This window comes from Bidens hawaiensis, unplaced genomic scaffold (assembly GCF_021521415.1).
Source record: "Bidens hawaiensis isolate Kalapana, Puna unplaced genomic scaffold, B.hawaiensis_p1.1 tig00009447_1, whole genome shotgun sequence".
Lineage (NCBI taxonomy): Eukaryota > Viridiplantae > Streptophyta > Magnoliopsida > Asterales > Asteraceae > Bidens > Bidens hawaiensis.
In genome coordinates this window covers 360,888-384,582 of record NW_027491701.1, presented here as the reverse complement: position 1 = coordinate 384,582, position 23,695 = coordinate 360,888, and the positions used below count along the sequence as shown (strand labels likewise).

The following is a 23,695-nucleotide window of genomic DNA, read 5'->3' as shown; positions in this document are numbered from 1 at the left end:
TATTTTAGGTTGGATGGACAACCTTGACAGTCCTATTTAACTGACAAATGTTACTATTTATGTTTTGACTTAATACCCAACATTTGTCGTTTGTACTCTGATAATCATAGGATAATCAAAGCAGGTTTGAACATGTTTTATAGGCACATTAGATGCTTGTTTTAAGAGCGACTTTGCGATAACCAGTAATCAGAATCAGATAGATGTGTTTATGTTGTGTAACATTGTAATAAGAGAAAGGCAGTTTTGATGCAAGCCATAACGATCCAAAATGATCCAAACTTGAAATCGTGGTAACTAATTTTAAAACACGCATCCAAACACACCCTGCATATAACATTAACAAAAGCACTCAATTCACAAAGCCTCAAAAGCCAGCAATTATAATGACTTGCATAACTCACTCTAAATCATTTTCACAACTCAACTCACCCTATATCCAAAGCAAGCCATCCTCCATTAACAGACAAAAAAATGTTTTTTTTCTTGCGTAGCCATGCATTAAGGCTGATGGTACGAATCTGTTGCGTGTTCCTGTTGTGTATCATTTGGTTGTAAAAAGACGGGAATATCCAAACTGCTTCTTTCAGTATCGGGTGCAATTTCCCTAACATCAGCGATTCTTGCTTCTGTTGCTTCTATATCGTTCCATTCGCCATCATTAATCGGACCGGTTTCATCCACAGATGGAGATGGTGGTAGATGAACTAAATTTATTTCTGAAACTAGAATATTCCTGGAATCACTAAGGCATGCTTTATCCACATTTTCCTCAGATGGATGTACGTGTTTGGTCAAAGGTTTACTATCGTGATGTGAGCAAGATTCTCCTCTTTCCTCCATCACTTGCTTAGTATTCTCCTCCTGCCTGCTAATATAGCAAACCCGCCACATCAGCAAATATGAAGAATACTGGAATGTGAATGTTGTTAATTCGTTAGACGGACCTTTGAAGTTGTAACTGTAGAATATTAATATATGCCAAAAGTTCTTGATTTTCCTTTCTAGCAGCTGTTTCTTTCTCTGTTGCTTCCTTTATTGCAGCTTCAGCTTCTGCGTCTTTAACCCTAACTTTCTCCTCAGCCCTAACAACAGCTCCTTCTAAAATGACCACACGTTCCCTAGCTTTTGCCAGCTCAGATCGCCATAAAAGCGCCTCTTGATAAGATGAGTCACGTTCCTTAATAAGTTGTTCTTTTTCTTTACACAAAACCATCACCTTTTCTTCAATTTCTCTTAACTATAAAACCAAAAACCAATTTAGCATTTGTAAAATCATCACACACACACACACACACACACACATATATATACAAATTTACAAACCTTCATGCTGTAAGACACAGCTTGTTTTTCCAACTCTTTATTTAACCGGTCAACTTCAGAAGCTGTGATCCTCCGCTGTTCATCCATTGTAAGAACTGCAGATGCAGCACTCTCTGCTGCTTCAGCTGTCTCCATTAGCTTCTCTGCTATTTCTTTTATTGTTGAATCCTTAACACGAATATCTCTGGCTAAATTTTGCAGCTCTTCGTCTTTCACTTTTAGTGTCTCCTATAATAAAATGAGATAGTTAGCCATATTGCTTTTTTGACTGATTATAACTTTTTTAAATTACCTTCATGATTGTTAGATCATCCAATGGGGCATCGGCCGTTTTATTCAACACTGATCCCAAAGCATTTCTCCTTGAAATCTGCATAGCAGCTTCAATATCTTTGGAAGCTTCCAGAGCAGTTGAATTTGCAGCAGTTACGACAGCAGAAACTGTCCCTAAATTTGCGTTACTGTTTCCAGCTAATGAGTTTACTGCCTCTTTATGAGCCCTCAATACCAACTGTGTTGCACTGTTTGTGCATATAGTTTATAAGAAATCTGATACAAATAATTATTTCAAAGATTTATAAAAGCGGCATATCGCTTACTGCAACGTCGCCACCCAAGCTCTAGCTGCAGCAGGAGTTTCTGCACAAAGAAAATATTCTTTTTTCTGTGGTGTTGCAATATCTAATAAATCAAGTTAGGGTTTACATGCAGCAGTTTCAACAAAATATTATGATAACAAGAATGTAAATGACACACATCCAATAACAAATGTGGTGGATACAAATTATACAGTTATCATACTTCGGTAGTCCACTGAAAAAAAAACATATACAATTAGTAAGAAATCATCCGGTATCCAGCAAATTATAATGTTGAGCAGTGACCTTACTGGAAATTATAGGGTGATGTCATGATTGTGCTATATGAATCAAACAAGATTGTTCCCTTAACATTCGGGTCATTTCTTCTGATCCTGTAAACATTAATAATTTTAAAAAAATTAGACACACTTGAATATTGCCATATCTTTTAATGAAAAAAAGTATTAAATTATTGGCGCGCATAATCTTACTTGTATTCCATTTTTCCTGTTGTTGGGTCTAAGATTACCCATCTCTCATTCCATTTCCTTAGCTATTACAATAAAAACAATTAAAGCTAGAAGTCAGAACAAATAGCTGAGCAATAGTCTGTTATAAGTTACTCCCTCCGTCCCATTACAAGTGTCCACTTTCAAAATTTATTAGCAAATTTCCAAGTTTACCCTTAAACACACACAACTAACATTAATAAACAATATTGATGGACCCACTTTTCAAGGGCATTATTGTCATTTGGTACGAAAAAAAAAGTAATCATTCAATCCACCTTAAACTTTGTGTTTTTCAAACATGGACATTTATAATGGGACGGACGGAGTATAATATTATTATCCATTGTAAAGTGTAAACTAGTCAACTAGTTTGTTTTCTTGATTGTTAGTTGAACTAATATATATAAAACTAGGGGTGCAAATGAGCCGAGCCTCTCGAGCTCGGATCGATAGAAAGCTCGAAACGAGCCGAGATTTTCGAACTCGAGCCTAAAATAAAGCCCGCTTAGTTATCAAACCCGAGCTCGAGCCTTTTATGGGAAACTCGTTTAGGCCCGTCGATCCTTAACGTTTAGGACTTGTTTCTCAAAATATATATAAATAATTAAAAATGCATATCATTAATTAATAAATAATAAATGAGTCGAGCCCGAGCTTAAAAAACCGACTCACGAGCCAACCTGGAGCTTTAAAAATGAATTCAAAACAAGCCGAGTTTGAGCTCTCATAAGTCAACAGGAGCTGAGCTTGAGCCTAGTGAAGCTCGGGTCGTTTACACCCCTAGATCATATTACAACTGTTCTGAAATTTGAATTAGGGTTTCATTTGTCAGTTAGTAAAGTTATTATATTATAATCCAGAAAGCTTTATAATTTACATGTAACGATTCATTTTTCAACAAAGCAATGATTTAATCAGAAATCTAACTGGTTTATTCCCAATGTAAGGTGACAACCCTAAATCCTGATGGTGAACCAAAACCCTAATGAATAAATCACCCAAATTGATTGTAAAATAGAAATGAGGGAAAAAGGATGTAGTACTGTTTCAGATCGCTTAAGAAGAGGACCCTGCAAGAGGTTTCGACCCGACCCGGATGCCAAATGTCGTTTAATTTTATCCAAACTGACCTCTGTAGCATTGGTAGTCATAGCAACGATAATAGTAGTAGACTAGTTGAAGAACTAACTGTCAGCTGCTGTTGTTGTTGTTGGAAATTGAGATTCAGAAAATGAAGGGTGATGATAATATTAATATTAATATTAATTGTGGTTGCTTGCTTGGTGGCAATCGGAAGATGTCTAGATTGTAACGATCTATTTTTGTTACTCTCTCCTTCGTTTCATATGATTTGTTTTATTATTATTATTATTATTATTATTATTATTATACACAACAGTAGCAGCATTTTATTTTTTTTATCTATGTATGTTTCACTGCAATTTGTCAGAGAACTCTAAACAATGTCCCGAATAGATGAGAACATTTTTAAAACATCCACATTTTGACGGTTGTTTTTGGGTGTTTATACGTGATCAATTTTAATATTTTTATTGTCTTTTTGTGTTTAGGTTGATGAAATCTTTAATTTTGAAAGTCTTGTTGGCTTACTCATGTCAGACCATGTTATTTTGAGTGGATACGCTAGCTTCGTGTTCCCCGAGGGATAATACCGTCGGCTGCCACTTGACAGTCGTTATGCCGCCACAAGAGCAGAACTCCCTGGCGTAAAACACGATGAGATGAAAACACGGGTGGGCTCGGGATCCGAACTGACAACATCGTAAGGCCTAACTCAAATCTATCATTGTGAATATCCATTCAAAGTGACAAAAGTGAGAGATCGAACATTTTTCTTATTGTTACTCAAATTTTTCTACCACTAGACCACAAGTGAGAGATGTCATCAATTTTTACTATTGTGTACATCATTTTATGATTAGTTTTTAGAAGTTCAAGGATAAAAATAAGATAGATGTAAAGTGTTTTGTAGGTGGTGGGTTGGATGGGTGATTTTGTCCATTGGATTGGTGATGCGAATGGTTTTATCCATTTGTTTGATCTTTTACTTTTATTTTTTTTTTCAAATAGTTAAACAAACCACCAAGTATTTACTGATAGGAGATTAGGAGTGGTCTAAAGACATGATGATCCATTCCAAGATAAACTAAACTTGTGACTTTTCATATATGCGAATTGAATGAAAGTGAACCTCAATTTGCTTATGTTTGAAATGGATGGATCTATACAAATACAAGACACTATATGTTACGAAAACATACAGAACAAAAACATTTGTTTTTCAATTCTAAAAAGTTTTAAAATAAAAGAAAATGACACTATGTGGTTTTCACACAAAATCTCATAAAATTCCCAAAAGATGAAAATATTGGCTTAGCTGTTCTTTTATGTATCATATTATCTAAACATGTGTATATTGGTGCTAAAGAACTATAAAACAAATGAACAAAGTAGTTTGATGATTGTTTATATACATAATCTGTGCATTTATACATGAAACTCGCATGTATGGTTTTTTTATATGCATTAATCCAACTACAACCTAAATCTTTCCTAATGCCTTTATCAACCATCGCCTTCCTCCCCTTTAAATCAACATTCCAATTACCATCTTCAAATACATATTTGACAACAGCATATAACTCATCATTTTTGGATGCCATAATCCATGTTCATGACATATGTATAGGTCTAAGTCTAACTTCTAAGTTAATATTGAGTTAATAAAAGGTGACTTGTGATACATCAAAGCTCTTGGTCCAAATATTTTATAGGAACACATAGATATTTTAGAATTACACAAAAACACGCTGAAGCTCCATTGCAACCAACTGCAAATGATCCGGACAGTTTTGGTTTTTATATATACATTATTTGTCTAAAACCAACCAAGCTTACAGACAATAACATATCTTGGTCAAACAAAAAACCAAGCACCAGAGTTTAAACAATAAACCACTCCAAACAATCCACATTGCTGATAATTCATTATATTATGGAAATCTCAACAACTACTTACATCTTAATCTTCATGCAGTCATGATCAACCCAGGTTCAAAATGGCTTGAAGCTTCATGCTCCTCTTTCTCATTCAAGTCTGCATGTCGCAGTGGTCTCGTTCCAAGTTGCTTCCTGCTTACCAACAACCTTTCAGTTTCACTTATTAATCAAAAAATTTCTAGAAATACAGTCGAGTTTTTGAAAACCAGTTGGTTTCTGTTTTCTTGGGTTTTCGCCTTGTCAGTTTAGTTCGATTCGGTTTTGATTTTTTCAGTTTACCATTTGGGCTTAAAAATCTTGAGACAAAAAAAATTCATCATCATCATCATCGTACTCAGTATATCCCACCAATAGCAATGTATGGTAGGGTCTGAGAAGGGTAAGATGTAGACAGCCTTACCTCTATCCCATAGGGATAGAGAGGCTGCTTCCGGTGAGACCCCCGGCTCGATAGTAGTTTTGCATCAAGCCTTGGACATAAGGCACATAACACTCAATGATCGGGACACCGGCTGATTGGTGCATGTGCCCTTGTCTTTCGGCCATCAACGCCACCACATGATGCCTGATTAACCTTTTTAACGTTATTTTCACGAGATTAGTAAAATAACGTCAAAATTAGTGCAATTTTACTTTTACCCACCCAAGGGTTCACACATATATACATTATATGCGCGCACCGCAAGCAGAGCGTAATGTATTTGAGTCAACAAATACATGTATTTGAGTCAACAAATATTTTGTTAATTAATGATTAATGGATTAACATACATTTAGGGTAAAATATTTGAGTTTATAAATTACTTAACATTTAAAGTAAAAATGAAAATTCATACATTCGGTTCAGTTTGGTTTTAATTACATGCAAACCAAAACCAAACCGAAAGTTGGTATTTTATGAAAACATAAAACCAAACTATTAATTTTAATTGTGTTCGGTTATTTCGGTATTTTCAGTTACGGATCGGTATTTTTGTTTTCATGCACACCCCTAGTTTGAACCAATTAATTAGTTTTTCAAAATTGTTTACTTGTATATGAATGTGTACTTCAACAGTGTAATAAAAAATTAAACAGTTCTAAACCATAAACTGAACCGTTAAACTGCCAAACCACTGAAAACCAACTCTAGACCAAACCAGCCAAAATGAACAACTTGCTTCTGTTTAAACGGTTCATTTAGTGTCCACGGTTAATGAACACCCTACTAACAACATATATATATATATCGTTGATTTGAAATATAAAGGAGGCTGCACAAAGTTTATGATACCTCTCAGCAATAAGTCTGTCCTCAGATAAAGCCTTCTCTAATCGTTCCTCAAAAGGTGTAGCATGCCAACTAACTTTCTGGTCCTGAAAAACCAAAACCAAATGAAAAACAAGTCACACATTGTTTATATTATTATGCAACAGCAATTAGAAAACAAACTGTAAAATAAATCCACCAACTTTACCTCTTTGTACTTGTTAGTTGAATTAGGGATTCCATTCCCATCCCACCACTTGGGTGGAGAATCAACAACTTCATCAGCATTCCAGTGAGCTGCAACCATTCCTAGTATAGGCCTGTCCACAGGAGTCCTACCAGTAAAAGAACGGTTGTTGCCGACTTGATTGGTCTTCTGCTTAGGTGGCAGCCATGATGACAAACTAGTATCCACATTCAACTCTTTGCCAGCTGTACTTTCTCCATTTTCAAAATGTTCTTCTGATTGAGCAGAGTAGCAATCAGAGCTAAAACTTTCATCCACTAGTTTCTTCAGTTGAGCTGCATTTTCAACAGGGGTCAGCACTGGTGACACGGGTTGAGATCTAACCCTTGGATTCTTTTGATATTCTTTATTGTGTAAAAATGAAGAGAAAACAGTGCCAGGTGTCTGCATGTCATTGGTTAAGGTGAGAGGAGTGGGGTAAGGTGAAGGTTTTGAAAAGCTGTAATCACTTGGATATCCAGATGGTTTTGATTCTTGGCAAGTAACTTCAGATGAAGAACTATTAAGTGAATATGGAGATGCCTCAATGTTGCAGTCAAATCGAACAAATTTGTTTCTGCACTTAGCCAGATCAGCATGGACATCAGTGTTTTCTAAATTATGTTTGACTTTCTGAGCTGAGCTGGAATTGACCCTCTCTAAACTATGACCAGTCACACAACTGCAGAACACAAACATCACGCAAACTGTCAATTTTCTGTTTGTGACAACTTATAAATATGTTTATTTCGGAAGCAGTGATATAAAGGAAAAAATTTCAAACATGCATATGACCGCTAAAATGAATTTATTTAATAAAGTTGTGTTAATACTGCAACAATATAGTTTTTAAATCATATTACTTCTTTATATAATTCAAAAGATTAAATAAAAAAAGTTTCTTAAATCATAGCCATTTTGGCCCGTTATCCGACCCGTCTGGCCTGTCCAATTTGCTATCTCTGGTCACAAAAATACCCATCCTACTCAAAACTTAAGTGCACCATGGTCATTTCAAAATCAGAAACTATCAATAATTTTGACTGATTATAACTAAACAACTGATGGAACTGCACAGAATCAGAAACTAACGACCTTTCAGTTATTTTTCCAAATAGGAATTACCTGTCTGGTGAATGTGATGAAGTATAGGAACCATTCTCCCATTCCTCAAATAGTTTGACTGGCTGCGAATCAGGTTGTTTTTCTAGTTTGACCTTTTCAATACCAGCATCTTGAAGCCACGAATGATATGTTGAAGAATCTGTATCTCCATTTTGAGACTTTGAATATATCAGTTTCTCATTGTTCCGAATATCTGCTGGAGTATGCAGTAAAGTGCCACAATCTTTAAGAAATTTAGCCTGTAGAGACACAATTCCTAGTTAGGTGGCCAGTTAAAGTAGAGCTCCTGCCTTTTCATTATGTAATACCTATTAAGCTAAAGACGTAATAACTTTTTAAAGTTAAATTCTGAAACCTAAGATTCAAAATTGAGTTATAAATTCGGCATCTGTAGAGTAAAATGCTATAAGCAACAAAATTATGTTCATCAGTTAACGCATTTAAAGCGTTTCTACTGTTCACACCTATACACTGAAATGAGTTTAATATTAGGTTTTAGAAAATTTACTGATTACTCATTCGTTGTGATTGTGGTGGATCAATAGGTGAAAGGTTTGCAATTATGATATATCGATGTGTTCTTATCCTCTCAGTCTCAGTAACAAACTAAGTACTAACCATTACCTTAGTTTAATTTGTAACTAAACAGAAGATGTATTATGCTTGTGTGATTCAACTATGATTTTGTTATGTTAAGTTTCTGAAACTGTGTCAGAAATTACTTCTGTCATTTACACTCCAAAGCTCCTTCTCAATTTGGCACTATAATTGCTCATAACAGCATGAGAACAATTATAAGGCTGTATTTCCAGAAATATAAAGCACCTAGAACTGGCATATTACCCTAATAGAAAGCTTTATGATATAAGAATACTCCCACTACTGTGAAAAACTGCAATGTTTGACTTAGCACATAAGTCAATAAAAGTCTTTTGAAAGTTGACAAAAGAATTTCAAAGGCAAACATTGTATATTACAAAAACCCCTAGTGAAAAGTTTTTACGATTGTCACAAGGAAGGGGTATTTTTTGTTGTAAAAAAAATTAAAAATAAAAAATACTAGAATCTGTTAGTATTTACTTTTGCAAATTTGTTTACATTTTCACTTCCATTACAATATGGTTCCTTCTAGACATTTTACTCGAAAATGCTAAAAGAGAGTGATGATCTCTAACATTTTGTTGCTTGGCTAGAAAATTAATGTTCTATACGCCTTATAAGTTATAAGCATTCTCCCTTTTCTTCATGTTAGAGAAACTTTGAAATGTGTAGTCTAAATAGTTATTTTTACACAACTCACATTACCATATTCCTAAATATATATTAGCAAAACCAAAGTAGCATATTGCAACATATTCAAACACTTCAGAAGTTCAGATAATAAACTGTGCAGTTCTCAAAATATGAGTCATACCATATTACATTTAGGCTCACTTGGCCAAAAATATTTAATACATTTTTATACTCAAATTATATATTCTAAAAAGTCCTGAGTCCTGACACTTTTCACATTTGGCACCTATTATTGTACTTAGAAGTTAAAAGTGACCACAGAGAGTTTGTTAGCAACAAAATCTATCTCCAAAATATGAGAAAAAAAAAGATAGTAAATCACTTGAACCAATAGTTTTCAAAAAAACTTGCAATCAAAATGAAAAGTATCACACATAACCAAAGCAGATCGCGTAAGCAAATTCCAAAAAGAAATGAAAATCAAGTTCTATCATCAGAAAAGGACAGATAAAAGCATGATACTAAAGCTTATCTTACTGGAACATAGAAGTTAAAACATACACATCATGCTTCACAAAAGTTACAGACTATTGTGACCTAAGGCCTTCTAAGTGTAGCTTCTAGTTCAACATAAATGTGCCAACCCTACTTTCAGCTCTATATCCATTATGTAAGAAAACAAAAGGTAGTAACTGATTACCTCAGCCTTCAACTCCTGCAAATTGATATCAGAAGCAGCAGATCCTGCAACACTGTGTTTCCTATCCTTATCTGACAATTGATCTCTATCTTCAGTTAAAATAACAATAATTCAGCTAATTAATCACATTAAACAATAACGTAGCATCGATTTGAATCAGAGTAACAGAATTCACTCTAATATACGCAATTCGGTCAATTATGAACGTATGAGAGTAGCAATTAACAACACCTACTGTCTTCAGCTAAATCAACAATAATTCAGCTAATTAATTCACGATAAACAGAAACACGGCATCGATTTGAGAAAGAGTACTGGATTCACTCTAATATGCTCAATTAGGTCAATAATACGAACATAAGTTAGTAACAATTAACCACACCTGCTTAATTCAGCTAATTAATCACATTAACACGGCATCAATTTGAGACAGATTAACGAAATTCGCTCTAAATTATGCAATTAGGTCAACTATATGAGCGTAAGTTAGTAACAATTAATAGCACCTGCTTAAGTCAGCTAATAATCACGTTAAACAGAAACATATCATCGATCTGAAACAGAGCAACGTAAATAGGTCAATAAGCAACACGTACCGTCGAAAAGTAGCAACGACGATAACGGATTCCGAGCGGACGATACAACAGGATCCTGAACGAATAAACATCAAACAGTCATAAACCACGTGTAATTCACTGCATAACCTAACAATTAAGGTAGAGATGTTACCTTCGGTTGAGAGAGAAGGTGAATCGGAGTGCGGCGGTCGTCTCGGACGCGGAAACAGCCGAAGAAGCAGCCCATGGTCCGGTGAAGAAACTAAATTTGAAACCCTAGCTAGGTGCTGTTATTATTATGTTTATGCTTGAGTTTGAGCATAGCGAGTGCTTTTCGAAATTTGAAACAAGAGAGGAAATACGAGGGAATTGAGAATTTTAAATTTTACTCTTCTTCCCCCACCATGTTTGACTTTTTACGTACATAAGGACTTTTAGTTTTTTAATCCAGCAAAAGTTTATATTTTTGCAGGGGCGGATCTATAAATTTTCGCTAGGGTGGACACAAAATAGATAGGGTAAAAAACGGGTCGGGTCAAAGAGAACTGGGTCAACCAACTATTTTTAAGACCCATAGTTGAATGAACTTTTGGGAGCAAATGAGAGTGTAAACTGGTATTTTCGGGTCACTATCATTATTGCGACCTTCGGTAACGGAACAAGAAACTTTTAATTGGTGAGTCACAATATACATTTTGTTTGTATATACTTCACGAGTTGATAATAATAGGATGTTCACAAATTAATTATTTAAAAAAATTATTTTTATATATAATTATAGTTAATCTTTTTTTGACAAACTAAAGTTATTTATCAAACCAAATAATATAATTGTTATTAAGTTACAAAGTACAACATAGGATAAAGCTCATACCCAAATACTATTAATATATTAAACAAAATTAATAAAATGATAAAAAAAACTATCAAACCTCAATCATAAAAACTGAGAGAGGATATCAATTATCATGTAGAAGTCCTTATAATAAGCTAGATAAAATTAAGATAATATAATAAAATAATAGTGGGTCTTTGAATTAAATACTAATTAAGTATGGATAACTTGAAAAAAAAACATATTATGTACTTTTCATATTTCTAGATCTCTCTCTCTCTCTCTCTCTTGTTCACACTAGCTCCACTTCCACAGCATCACCTGACCATTGTCGGAGGTCGATGCCTCCCTGTAAATCCATGATGATGTTAACCGACGGTGGGCACGGACCTGCAGCAGACGGTGGGCACGGACCGCTTGTGGAGGCATAATATACTAAAAGCGTACTCGTAAACGCGGCACTCCGGCAGCCCGACGGTGGGCACCCGCCCACCGTAGTGATACCCTGGATCCGCCTCTGTTTTTCTGTCATTCGAATTTTAGCCTCGAGTTTGTCTCATTTTTGTTTTTAACAAACTAAAAAGAAATAAATTTGTCGAAATAGAGTTAGATACTTGTGTGTAACACGGGTATGTTTAAAATATGATGTAAACAATATGACAAATCAGCAGGATCAATGATAATACTTAACTCTTTGAATCGTGAAATCTTTAATAAGTAGTAATAGTGATTTATGAGGTTTATAACCTAAATCAGAATTAACATACCTCTAATAAGTTGAAAAGGTCTTGAATATGCTAAACACAATGACTGGAATACGTAAAAGAAGTTGAACATGAATTGCAGTTGCATTGGTTAGGTACATGTATACGACACGGGTTGAACCATTTAAATTATGTGAGTTATGACTTTATAAAGCAAACTAACGTATTACATTATATAGGGACCAATTAAGTTATTGTTATAATTAACAATCCTATAAACAAATCATAAATCTCTTAACATTTCCTTTTACACAACATTTGTATCTGATAATTGATTTTTTATACCGTCTCTGTACTGTAACATCCTGTTTCCCGTTCGGTTAATAAAATAATAATATTAGATGTTATGAGATGGGCTTGTGTTGGGTTAAGTAATAGGTTAATGGACTTGGGTTAATAAGGAAGGGAGAAAGATCATGGGCTTAAGCCCATGACCCATGATATATATATATACCTTAATTAACCCATAATTCATTCATTTTCCACTCATTCCATACACCATCAAAAACACACACTTAAGCTCTCTCTCTGGCCGATATAGCAAGAAGAAACTGAGCATCGATCCGAGGTAATTATAGTATGATATTGTATGGATCCAAACCCGCCATATCTAGTCGCGAAACGACGAGCCGATACCCTCAACCGTTAAAGTTACGAGATTCGGAGGGAATCGGGTATAAACCAATCAAAAGACGAGCTTAGGGGTCACCCTGGCTCAGATCTGGATCGAACGAAAAGAAAAACAGCGAAAAACGGTGTAAAATACGCTTTTCCAACCACCTCACGTTTTTCCGGCATGACAGCGCCGGAAAGGTGGCGTACGAGGTTGAAGGAATGTCAGAGAATGTTCGGGCATTCTATGACCTAACCCTAGGAAGAATAACGAATTCGTTAGAAAAGAATGACGAATTAACCCCATTCGTTATGGAGAATTGACGAATGAGCCTCATTCGTTAGGATGGTTCGTTATGCCAATTCGTTAAGAAATAATGACGAATTAACCGCATTCGTTATGGAGAATTGACGAATGAGCTCTCATTCATTAAGCTGGTTCGCTATGCCAATTCGTTAAGGAGAAAGTAACGAATGAGCTACATTTGTTAGCCCATTCGTTACGGGGAAGCGACGAATGAACCCTCATTCGTTAGAAGGTCCATTCGCTATGAAAGTCCATTCGCTATGAAGGTTCATTCGTTATAATAGTCCATTCGTTATAAGGGTCCGTTCGTTAAGAAATAACGAAGGAGCCTCCTTCGTTAACGAACTGGATAATGAATAAGAGTTTAATAAAATGACATAAAGGTCCCTGGACTTAGAATAAAATGGCTTAATTACAAAGAAGCCCTCGAACTCTATAAGTTAGCAAGTAAAATAATAAATTAAGAATTCTAATGAAAATTGTGTTAAGACAGTTAATGGAAATAAAATTTTCCAAGCTGACCTGGCAGCTCGACCCCAGCCAGGGGCAGGGGCTCTGCCCCTTGGACCCTCCTAGGGTTTGCCGCCCCTAGAACCCTGCTGCGAGGGGCGCTGCCCCCGGACTCTCATTCATTGAGGGTTATAATTAAACTAGAAACACGATATGTGTAGTGATAGTCAATTGATACGTGCAATTGTTATACAGTCATGCGCACACAGCTAAAGAAAGGAATAACCATTAACGGTGAACGTAACCAAGTTCAGGTGAGTTTCTAGCCCCATTTCCTTGTTATGTTTTCGGGGTTGTGCATACTCAATGTGATTAGTTAATACACTTACCTTAAGTGGTAAGTGTATGCATGGATGAGATATGTTATAGATATTATATTGTGAATATGAATGAAAGCTTGTCGGTACGTGAACGATCTTCGGATATTGCACGTATCGCCAAGGAAGGTAAGTGTTAGAATTTATAATTGTGTATGAATGATAAAGTAGGGTATGTGCGAAATTGTATGAATGTTAGTATGAAAGCATGATAGAGTGAAGGTAGAGAACAGACCCTAATAATATCTGCGAATGTAGGGAACAGACCCTAATAATATCTGCGAATGAAAGGAACAGACCCTAATATTATCTGTGAATGTAGGGAACATATCCTAATAATATTTGCGAATGTCGGGAACAGACCCTAATAATATCTGTGGAGGTCATAGGGCGAAATGTATGTATATATGTATGTATGAAAGAAAGAATGAAAATATGAAAGTATGAAAGTATGAAGAAAGGTAAAAAGCTAAGTATGTTATATGTATCTTCGAATGCGTATATAAGTAAGAATGTGGATGTATTGTATGCTACCTGTATTAACTAGAACTCACTCAACGTAGCTGACTTTTAGTATGCACATATGTAAATAAACTGAAGCAGCTAGTTTGAGGAAGGCACATGGCAGGATCTGAAGGGACTGGCATCCAATGAAGATTGTCATGATGTGTTGATAAACTATGTTATGTTTTATTTTAAAGGATAAGTGAATGTATTGTAATGAATGGTTGACTTTATCATTCCGTGAAAGTTTTAATTAACTATGATATTTAGAATTGTTTTATGAGTAAATTCAACGCCAAAGTAGGGTACCGGGATCGGGGCCTTACATGTACTTTAACCTTGATAATGCAATTTAACGTCATGAGAAACCATCTTTGCAAGTTTTATCGAAAGACTTTGAAATTAAAAATTAAACAATTTAGTTAATTTGTGAAATATTATAAGTATTTAAAACCGATTAAAATATTAATAAATTTAAATATAAAGAAAATGTTACTATCCGATGCTCCGCCATTTTTATGAACTAAATTTGTCGATCAATAAGTATAGTAATACGTGAAATATAAAAAAAATAATAGATAGTATGGTTTGTAAAAATAATTATGTAGAGTACATATCGATAACTTAGCATAGTTCGGTTATAATGTTCATATATTTCTTCAAAAGCTTCATCATATTCATTATTTTACCGGCTTAGTTGAGTTCCTATGTAAGTTATCATTATAAATGTTAACTGACCAAGTTCACTCACAATGATAAAACTACTATACCTCGGGGTGGATGTCTAGCGTTTTGTTATCCTGTATAATTCACTAATAGCTTTTAGTAAACGCAACATTCCCGACTAAACTGAAATGAAATGATATTATAATATTAGTAAATAAAAAGCTTTAAATCAAAATATAAAATTATACGTACCATTCTCTTAAGATATTGATGTACTTGTCTTCATCATTTGGTTACGTAAAAGTGTAGAACTTTGAGGAAGACGAGTGAGTATGGATGAGAGGGGAGTTAGGTCTAACTGTTTAAACGTTGTATTTTCCTAATGGGCTGGGATTAGTTTTTTAATTGATCTTATATGCAAATTTGGCAGGGTTAATTTTTTAATTGAAAATGACGAAAGTACCCCTTACGTATTTGGGGTTTAACAATTATGTTTAACTCCGTTTGGAAGTTGTATACAAATCGATACAATTAAAATATATTTGTATTCAAAGCATTAAAGGAACAATCAAACATGCGTATTCAAACAGATTTTTTTCAACTTGAAATAAAAACAACTCATACCGATTACATATGTGTCTGGATTCAAACATAACTGACAAAGCAAGCATGCAAATAAGTCAGTCATAACCAGTTCTCTAACTGGTTACTATACTCGGAGAACCTTTGAACTGTGTGTGTAGGGCAGTGGTACAAATCCAAGGAATGACAAGCATTCGTCCTGAGTTTGTAACAGAAAGCTATATTTGTATTTAACGATTGTTATAAAATCTTTTAGAGACAGTCAACGTTTCACCAAGTCATCGCTAACGTATTTTTACCACACATTGTAGGTAATTAAGTGCAATAGCTACATCAAGGATTTGGAGTTAGATGCTCACGTTATGAGATGGCTCAATTTTGAAAATTAAAATCTTTATAATATTATGAAACAATATTTTGTAAACTGAATACTTGGGTGTTTAACTCTCGAGTAAATTTTCAATATAAATTAATATTTTATAATTTAAAGTCTTTCACTAAAATAAACCTGCAACTCTGATGTATTTACAAAACATGTGCCAACTGTTATTCGAACTTCTAGGCCCTAAATCGGGGTGTGACAGAATATTTGAAACTAAGTTGTTCAAATATTATTGTAGAAAATTTTTGAAACATTCGATTCAGTTATGATTTTCTTAAAAAATAGAAGTTCGTAATTTAATTATTGTATTATGATAGATAAGACACGTGAGGATTAATGAGTTAAGTTAGGATACGATCCTAACTTAATTGTAATTGGATCATTTTATTTAATATATAAAGACAATTTTCTAAAAAAAAAGTAAACATACAAATCATTATCATTGGACTGTTGTTAAGGTCTTGACATCAACCAGTTGTGTATCACCTCGTATATGTTATTTGTGTTGAGGCAAATGTGAGTTTCTCATAAATCCCCATCGTTTTCAATGTTTTTAAATTGTTTATAAATGTTTTGAAGGAAAACCAGTTTGTACCAAATATACATTATTACGAAGTTGTTCCCTGTTGTTCATATAATTTGATAGGCTTGCAATTCATTCAATAGAGTAGTGAAAAGGTTGTTCACCATCTTCCACGTATGTTCTTTGTCGCCAATTGGTAGGTCGGTCACTTATAAACTCAGCTGGATCATAATAGTGAAGATACGTGTCTTGCTCATCCTCAACGATAATATTATGAATGATTATACATGAAATCATAATTTTACCTATCATATCCTTGTCCCACACAAGACATGGGTGCCGAAGAAATGTAAAGCGAGCTTGTAGAACTCCAAATGCTCGTTTAACATCTTTTCTAACAGCCTCTTGATGTGTAGCGAACAACTTGTGCTTCCGAAGATGTGGAGAAGTTATTGACTTGACAATGGCGGCCCATGAAGGGTATATGCCATCATTAAGATAGTATGTCCTACTATATTCTTTACCATTCATGACGTAACTAACGTTTGGTGCGCGACCTGACAATATATCATCAAACAAAAGGGGATTGGTTGAGGACGTGTATGTCATTGCATGTACCTGGTGTTCCGAAGAACCCATGCCATATCCATAAGTCATACGATGAAACAACTTCTAAAATAATTGTTGGTTTACCTTTTCTACCTGCATACTGCCCAGCCCAAGCGGTAATCAATGTTGCCTACCAGTGGCGGATCTAGAACCAAATGTCAGGGTAACGTTTAAAATAAAAAATTTAACCGTATTACATGCAATGTAAACTAAAAAAATATAGAAGCACGATGATAAATAAATTTACACACATGGGCTGCATATTTCTCCCATTCGGTTTTTGAAAGCTTAAAATCGAGCCATTACATTATCTTCTTTGTAAGGCCCCGTTACCGGTGCCCCACATTTGGCGTTGGATTTACTCATAAACATAGTTCTAAATATCATAATTAATTAAAACTTTCGCGGAATAATATAAAACATCGACCATTCATTACAAATATTCATAGTTTGTCTTTTAAAACATAACATAAGTTATGACATTCAAACATCATGACAAATCTTCGGATGCCAGCCTCTTTAATCCTGCCATGTGTCCATCTCAAACCAGCTGTCTCAATCTGTTAACATGCGTGCATACTAAAAGTCAGCTACGCTGAGTGAGTTCTAGTTAATCACATAACTTACTTTATATACACATATACGTGCCCGAAGGTACGCATTACATACATAACCTGTACTTCATTCATCCATACACATTTATAGCTAACCTTACATTATAAAGGGAATTTCACCGTACATACCTCGAATATTCTTAGGGTCCGGTACCCTCCATCCTCGGATATTATTAGGGTCCGGTCTCCCTTCATCCTCGGACATTATTAGGGTCCGGTACCCTCCATCCTCGGATATTATTAGGGTCCAGTCACCCTTTCTTCCATACCCTTATACCATACCTTTCTATATACATAATTGTAAGTTTCATACATACATACATACATACATACATCATTCATTCTTCACATACAACAATTTTATCATCAAACCTTTACTTGGCAGTACATGCAATATCCGAAGATCGTTCATGTATCGACAAGCAGTCAATCATACCTTTCACATAAAACATATATGGCATACACTTATCACTTAGGACAAGTGTATTAACTAATCACATCGAGTATGCACACAGACCCGAAAACATAACAAGGAATTGGGCTAGAAATCACCTGAAGTCAGTTACGTTCACCATTAACAGTTATTCCTTTCTTCAGTTGGGCACGACTAACTGTATAATAATTACACGCATCAATTAACTATCACTACTCATACCGCGTATCTAGCCTAATCATTACCCTCAACGAACGGGGGTCGGGGGGCAGCGCCCCTAGCAGCGGGGTCTAGGGGCGGCAGCCCCTAGCAGGGTCCAAGGGGAAGATAGGGATGGCAATAGGTCGGGTTTGGGTCGGGTTTAGGTATTCCCAAACCCATACCCAGTTATGAAAGTCCATCCCAAACCCGTCCCAAACCCATCGGGTTTTAATCGGGTAATTACCCGTCGGGTTTCGGGTTTTCCCATCGGGTTTCGGGTTTCCAATCGGGTTTTGTCAAAAGACCCGCTGGGTATACTTGGCCTAAAACCCATCGGGTTTCTATCGGATTTTGACAAATTATAACTAATAGATCACAAATAATGATTACCATAAAAATACAATGTCTCAAATAATTGTTATAAACAAGTTTCAACTTATGATATATTTAAAATATATAGAGTATAATATATATAAACATAAAAAAAGTTATGTCGGGTATATAATCGGGTAAATGGGTTAATGTTATCGGGTAATCGGGTCGGGTAATCGGGTATATTACAAATCCCAAACCCGTCACAAACTCACGAAAATTTTCAAAATTAATCCCAAACCCATCCCAGACCCTAATGGGTCGGGTATTACCCGTCCCAATTATGTCGGGTTTTGGGTTTTCCCATCGGGTTCGGGTCCCATTGCCATCCCTAGGGGCAGAGCTCCTGGCTGAGGTCGAGCTGCCAGGTCAGCTTGGCTAAATTTTATTTCCATTAATTGTCTTAACACATTTTCCATTAGAATTTTAAATCATTAATTAATTTGCTAACTTAAAAGTTCAAGGGCTTCTTTGTAATTAAATCATTCTTTTTCTAAGTCCAGGGACTGTTCTGTCATTATGTTAAACTTCTAGTTCGTTACTTGGTCCCTAACGAATTAGTTCTTGTAACGAATTGGACCTTATGACGAACTAGTCCTTTTAACGAATTGAACCTTATAACGAACTGGACCCTTAACGAATCAGTCCATAGCGAACCAGTCCATGTAACGAATCATTCCATCTAATTCGTTATCTCTTATGACGAATGACTTTAACGAATCAAGGGTAATTCGTTATCTTTTTCCCTTAACGAATTGGATACGAACTAGAGCTAGTTCCTTAGACCTCCGCTAACGAATTACTTGTTAATTCGTTAGTTTTCCATAACGAATTAGGGTTAGGTCAGATTTGTCAGAACATTCCCTGACAACCTCGTACATGTTTTTCCGGCACCGCCTTTCCGGCGCCGTCATCGCCGGAAAAACGAGATCCTACTCGTTTTTCCACCGTTTTTCGTCCCGTTCGATCCAGATCTGAGCTAGGGTGATCCCTAAGCTCATCTTAGGCTTGGTTTATACCCGATTCCACCCGGATCTCATGACTTAAACGGTTTAACGGTGTCGGCTCGTCGTTTCGTGACCATATCTAACGGGTTTAAGCTCATACAACATCATACTATTATTACCTAGGGTCGGTGTTCGGTTTCCTTCTTGATTTCGGCTAATATGAGGAGGGAATTAGAGAGAGAGCTTAAGTGTGTGTTTTGGTGGTGTATGGAATATGTGTGAAATGAATTAAATGGGTGATTTAAGGTTTATATAATTATGGATCATGGGCTTAAGCCCATGGTCTTTCCTTCTTTCATTCTAACCCAAGTCCATAACACATATCCATTTAACCAACACAAGCCCAACTCATATTCTATTTATCTAAACCGATAACGACCCACTATAAAATAGACGAAATTTATTTAATTATTATAACCAAAAGTAGGATGTTACATTTTTTTACTCTATCAAGAGTTTCTCTTTCGACCACACAAATTAAATTATTGTTCAAATACTCATAACCGATTCGATTGCGCAAATCAGTCTTGATAAGCTTCATTTTATAAAAACATCTTTCAACGATTGCAGTTGCAGCCGGTAAAACCAATGCTAGCTTCAATATACGATAACCAAAGGAAAAGTGGCGCGTTTTCAAGTTTCCACCATTACACGAGCAAGATCACATATTCCACCCAATTTTGCAAATCTATCATATTAATTTAAAGTGTGATAAAAGGTTGTGAGATCACCCGAAATACACCCTATTTCTTCATTACTAAAGTCATTCGGATACATATTAGAAAATGTCACTATCTTCGATATGCCAAACATATAAAATGAATCACAAGGATTTAAACCGGACATATTTTATATCAAACTAGTTGAGACCTCACTAAATCTATTTCCAAGTTCTTGAATTTGCATATCCAAAACGATATTAAAAACTTTAACCTTAAAATGATGAAGATTAGTAATGTTATTCTTTCAGTTTTGTTGATTACCATAACTTTTCGTCATATCTAACATCTTAATCATGTTTTTTTCACAAAAAGATGTCACTCTAGCCAACTTCTTGTCAAACCCGGTTTGTCTTAGATTATTCAATGTTCTGTTTGTCCCACTTATCAGCTTAGACGCTTCTAACAAGTCTTGATTTTTTTGAAGACGTTTTGATAGAGTATTTGTGAGACCTAAAATATCGTCTAACAAGTGTATATATATTATTTTAAGTGTAACATATATTATTTTAAGGGTTAATGAGTTTTATTGGTTGGGCTTTACACTTTTGTTTGGGCTTTAGTTGTGTTAAATATTTAAATTGGTTGAGCTTAAAACGCAAAGCGGTAATATTATTTTTTTCAGGGGTAACGAAACACGAAAACCGACCTCCATTTTATTCTTTTTACACTACCGACGAGAAGTTGAGGGGTAGTGGATGCTAACTCTAGCATTAACCTACATCCGCCATTATTGCCTACCATTCCTGGGAAGTCACGATTTTCCCCAACATGGAGTAGTCTTGCTAAGCCATCATCGTTGGGCATTCAAAGGTACTGTTGACTGAAGCATGAAATACCTGACGAACTTTATAAGAGCAATCCTTTTTGTTGTGGCAGTCATTCTCAAATATTCATTATGCACATCTACCGATGTCCCATACGCTAACACCCGTATAGCTCCAGTACATTTATGTAATGGTGAAAGACCTTGTCTAACTGTGGCATCGCGCCTTTGCTGGAAATATATGTCATTGGTTGTAATAGCTTCCACAATGGGAAGGAAAAGTGGTTTTCGCATGCGAAATCTACGCCAAAAAGTCGTTTAATCATATGTTGGGTTTTCAACAAAGCAATCTTCCATCAAATGTTTCACACCCCAACCTACGGCGGAAATGCCGGGGCGTGAACTAATTGCTCATAGCTCTCAAGGTACTATCATGCAATATTGGAAATTTCAATATCTATTCAATAAAATTCAATTAAGATAAATTAATCAATACAATATCCAAAAAAAAAAAATATAATAATTCACCAAGAAAAGATAAATCATAAAACAAATGTCTTATTATTTCTCTATCTTGATTCTTAAGTTATCTTTCCAATCTTGAACTAACTTCACATCACACGATGACCTGCATATGCGTTAAAAATAAAATAGTTTTGTCAACACATGGTTGAGTAAGCAACACACCAGTTTTAATGTACATATAATATAAAAATAAGTATTGCAACAAGTCAAATGAGATATGCAATTTAACCATTGAACAAAGATAAATGAGATGTCGTAAAGCACGAAGTTATTACGACTGTCGTATGATCATACTATTATGAGATTATACTGGACCTCCCCGAATGCGATTCACATAAGCATGTAAGCACATAACAAGTATGGTACAAAATTGTTACACATAAGACAATAGTTGCAGTTTGAGTATATATATATAAATAAGAAATAATATGTTGATGCATATGTCACCAAAACGTGGAAAATGAGTAAAATAGGGGAATGTGGTCATCACCTCAATAGACGAACAAAGGTGAATGAGAATATTAAGGATGTGGGAATCACGCGTTGATGATAAAGCCTAATAAGGAACAAAGAGAAGTACAGATACATTAAGTAAATGTACAAGATCGATTATGAAAACTCGATAACCATGATTATTAAGTTAATATTATACCCCCTTTTAATATAATAAGGTATATAAAGATATATTGTGTAAGTTTGTTTATATAAAAGTAAAACACACCTTAAAAATATTATTATTAGCTTTATAGATATATTTATATATTGTTTACTTGTTATATATTTATATATCAAAATATTATTTTTTATGTTATTATATATATGTATATATACATATATGCTTACATATACATACATACATACACGAACGAAAGACGTGTGAAAACAAGTGTTATATAGTCGGTTTTCAATAAAATAGTTTTAGTTAATTATTATTATTAATAATATACTTATTAATTGGTTTATAAAGAAAACGTAAACAAAATAACCAGTTGGGCTACCAACGACGTGCAACATAACCCAGTTTCCGTTAAATATAAACAGAAGTATAATCAACCCAGTTTGATCATAACCCTAACAAATTAAATTGATATATTCCGTTAGTGATAAACGAATTAACCATAAGGCTTTCATTCACCACGGAAACTGATCTTAAACATATAAAACAATTACCTTAATTCGTTATGATTGAGGGTGAACGGGATACATAAGTTGACGACCAAAAACTACATCAAAATGCTATCGGGATCAAGACCAAAACGAAATTGATTATGGGGTTATTGAAGGGGACATGTAAAGGATGCTAATGAATCAATTAATTGCAGAAAACATGTTTGTTTATATAGAAATCCGATATTAGGGTTACGGTTTGATTAATAAGGAATAATAGATCAATTTTGATATTGTTAACATGATTAGTTCGTCGGTTAGGCCGAAAATACCATAATCAAAATATTTACGAGATCAAACAACACGTTTATAGCGAAAATTATGGTTCAAGCAAGCCAACTGTATATTCGGGTACAAGAAAACTAAAAATGGATCCGGGTTTGGTTCATGGGTATCCAGGTTGTGGTATGGGCTATAACATAGTTACAGTTTGGAACCCTGGAGTTTGAGGATTGTACAAAGAAGGATAAAATTTATATTTTTGGGCTAAATATGCCAAAACCTAAAAGTTATAATTATAACTAAAAAAAATAATATATTAATCGATTTAAACTAGACAAACGCAGTTATATTTATTTAATAAAAATAACCCGAACTGTAACATCCCGAAATTTCTAAGAATACTATTTAATATATTATTTATTTATGGTGAAAAAGTTTACTTGAGTTAGTAGAGAAATAATAAAATAATAAAGATGGAAGGATAAGTAGGCTAATTAGATGGAATTTATTAAGGACAAAAAATGTAAG

At 34.8% G+C, this 23,695-nt stretch overlaps 2 protein-coding genes across 2 annotated transcripts; both read right to left on the bottom strand.

Moving 5' to 3' along the window:
- Positions 1-331: 331 nt before the first annotated feature.
- On the bottom strand, positions 332-3,597 carry LOC143532467 (uncharacterized). The gene is made up of 9 exons (XM_077027505.1): positions 3,463-3,597; positions 2,399-2,460; positions 2,216-2,299; positions 2,108-2,139; positions 1,926-2,007; positions 1,619-1,847; positions 1,327-1,554; positions 948-1,240; positions 332-868 (listed from the first exon to the last, which is right to left on the bottom strand). Exons 1-9 carry the CDS (start codon positions 3,568-3,570, stop codon positions 502-504), a joined length of 1,485 nt encoding a protein of 494 aa, XP_076883620.1. The 5' UTR covers positions 3,571-3,597; the 3' UTR covers positions 332-501.
- A 1,600-nt stretch (positions 3,598-5,197) lies between these two features.
- LOC143532486 (protein JASON-like) lies at positions 5,198-10,906 on the bottom strand. Its single transcript, XM_077027523.1, has 7 exons — positions 10,703-10,906; positions 10,564-10,624; positions 9,974-10,062; positions 8,041-8,279; positions 6,898-7,597; positions 6,714-6,796; positions 5,198-5,572 (listed from the first exon to the last, which is right to left on the bottom strand). Exons 1-7 carry the CDS (start codon positions 10,775-10,777, stop codon positions 5,470-5,472), a joined length of 1,350 nt encoding a protein of 449 aa, XP_076883638.1. The 5' UTR covers positions 10,778-10,906; the 3' UTR covers positions 5,198-5,469.
- Between the last annotated feature and the right edge of the window lie 12,789 nt (positions 10,907-23,695).

What these genes read in the sequence shown, in the direction of transcription:
- LOC143532467 (XM_077027505.1), bottom strand. Translation starts at nt 3,570, where the DNA reads ATGACTACCAATGCTACAGAGGTCAGTTTGGATAAAATTAAACGACAT. An exon ending in TTCTTAAGCGATCTGAAACA is followed by an intron (nt 2,461 to 3,462) that starts GTACTACATCCT and finishes TTATTGTAATAG; the next exon opens with CTAAGGAAATGGAATGAGAG. An exon ending in ACATCACCCTATAATTTCCA is followed by an intron (nt 2,140 to 2,215) that starts GTAAGGTCACTG and finishes TTTTTTTTTCAG; the next exon opens with TGGACTACCGAAGTATGATA.
- LOC143532486 (XM_077027523.1), bottom strand. Translation starts at nt 10,777, where the DNA reads ATGGGCTGCTTCTTCGGCTGTTTCCGCGTCCGAGACGACCGCCGCACT. An exon ending in ACCTTCTCTCTCAACCGAAG is followed by an intron (nt 10,625 to 10,702) that starts GTAACATCTCTA and finishes TTATTCGTTCAG; the next exon opens with GATCCTGTTGTATCGTCCGC. An exon ending in GCTACTTTTCGACGGTACGT is followed by an intron (nt 10,063 to 10,563) that starts GTTGCTTATTGA and finishes TTTTAACTGAAG; the next exon opens with ATAGAGATCAATTGTCAGAT.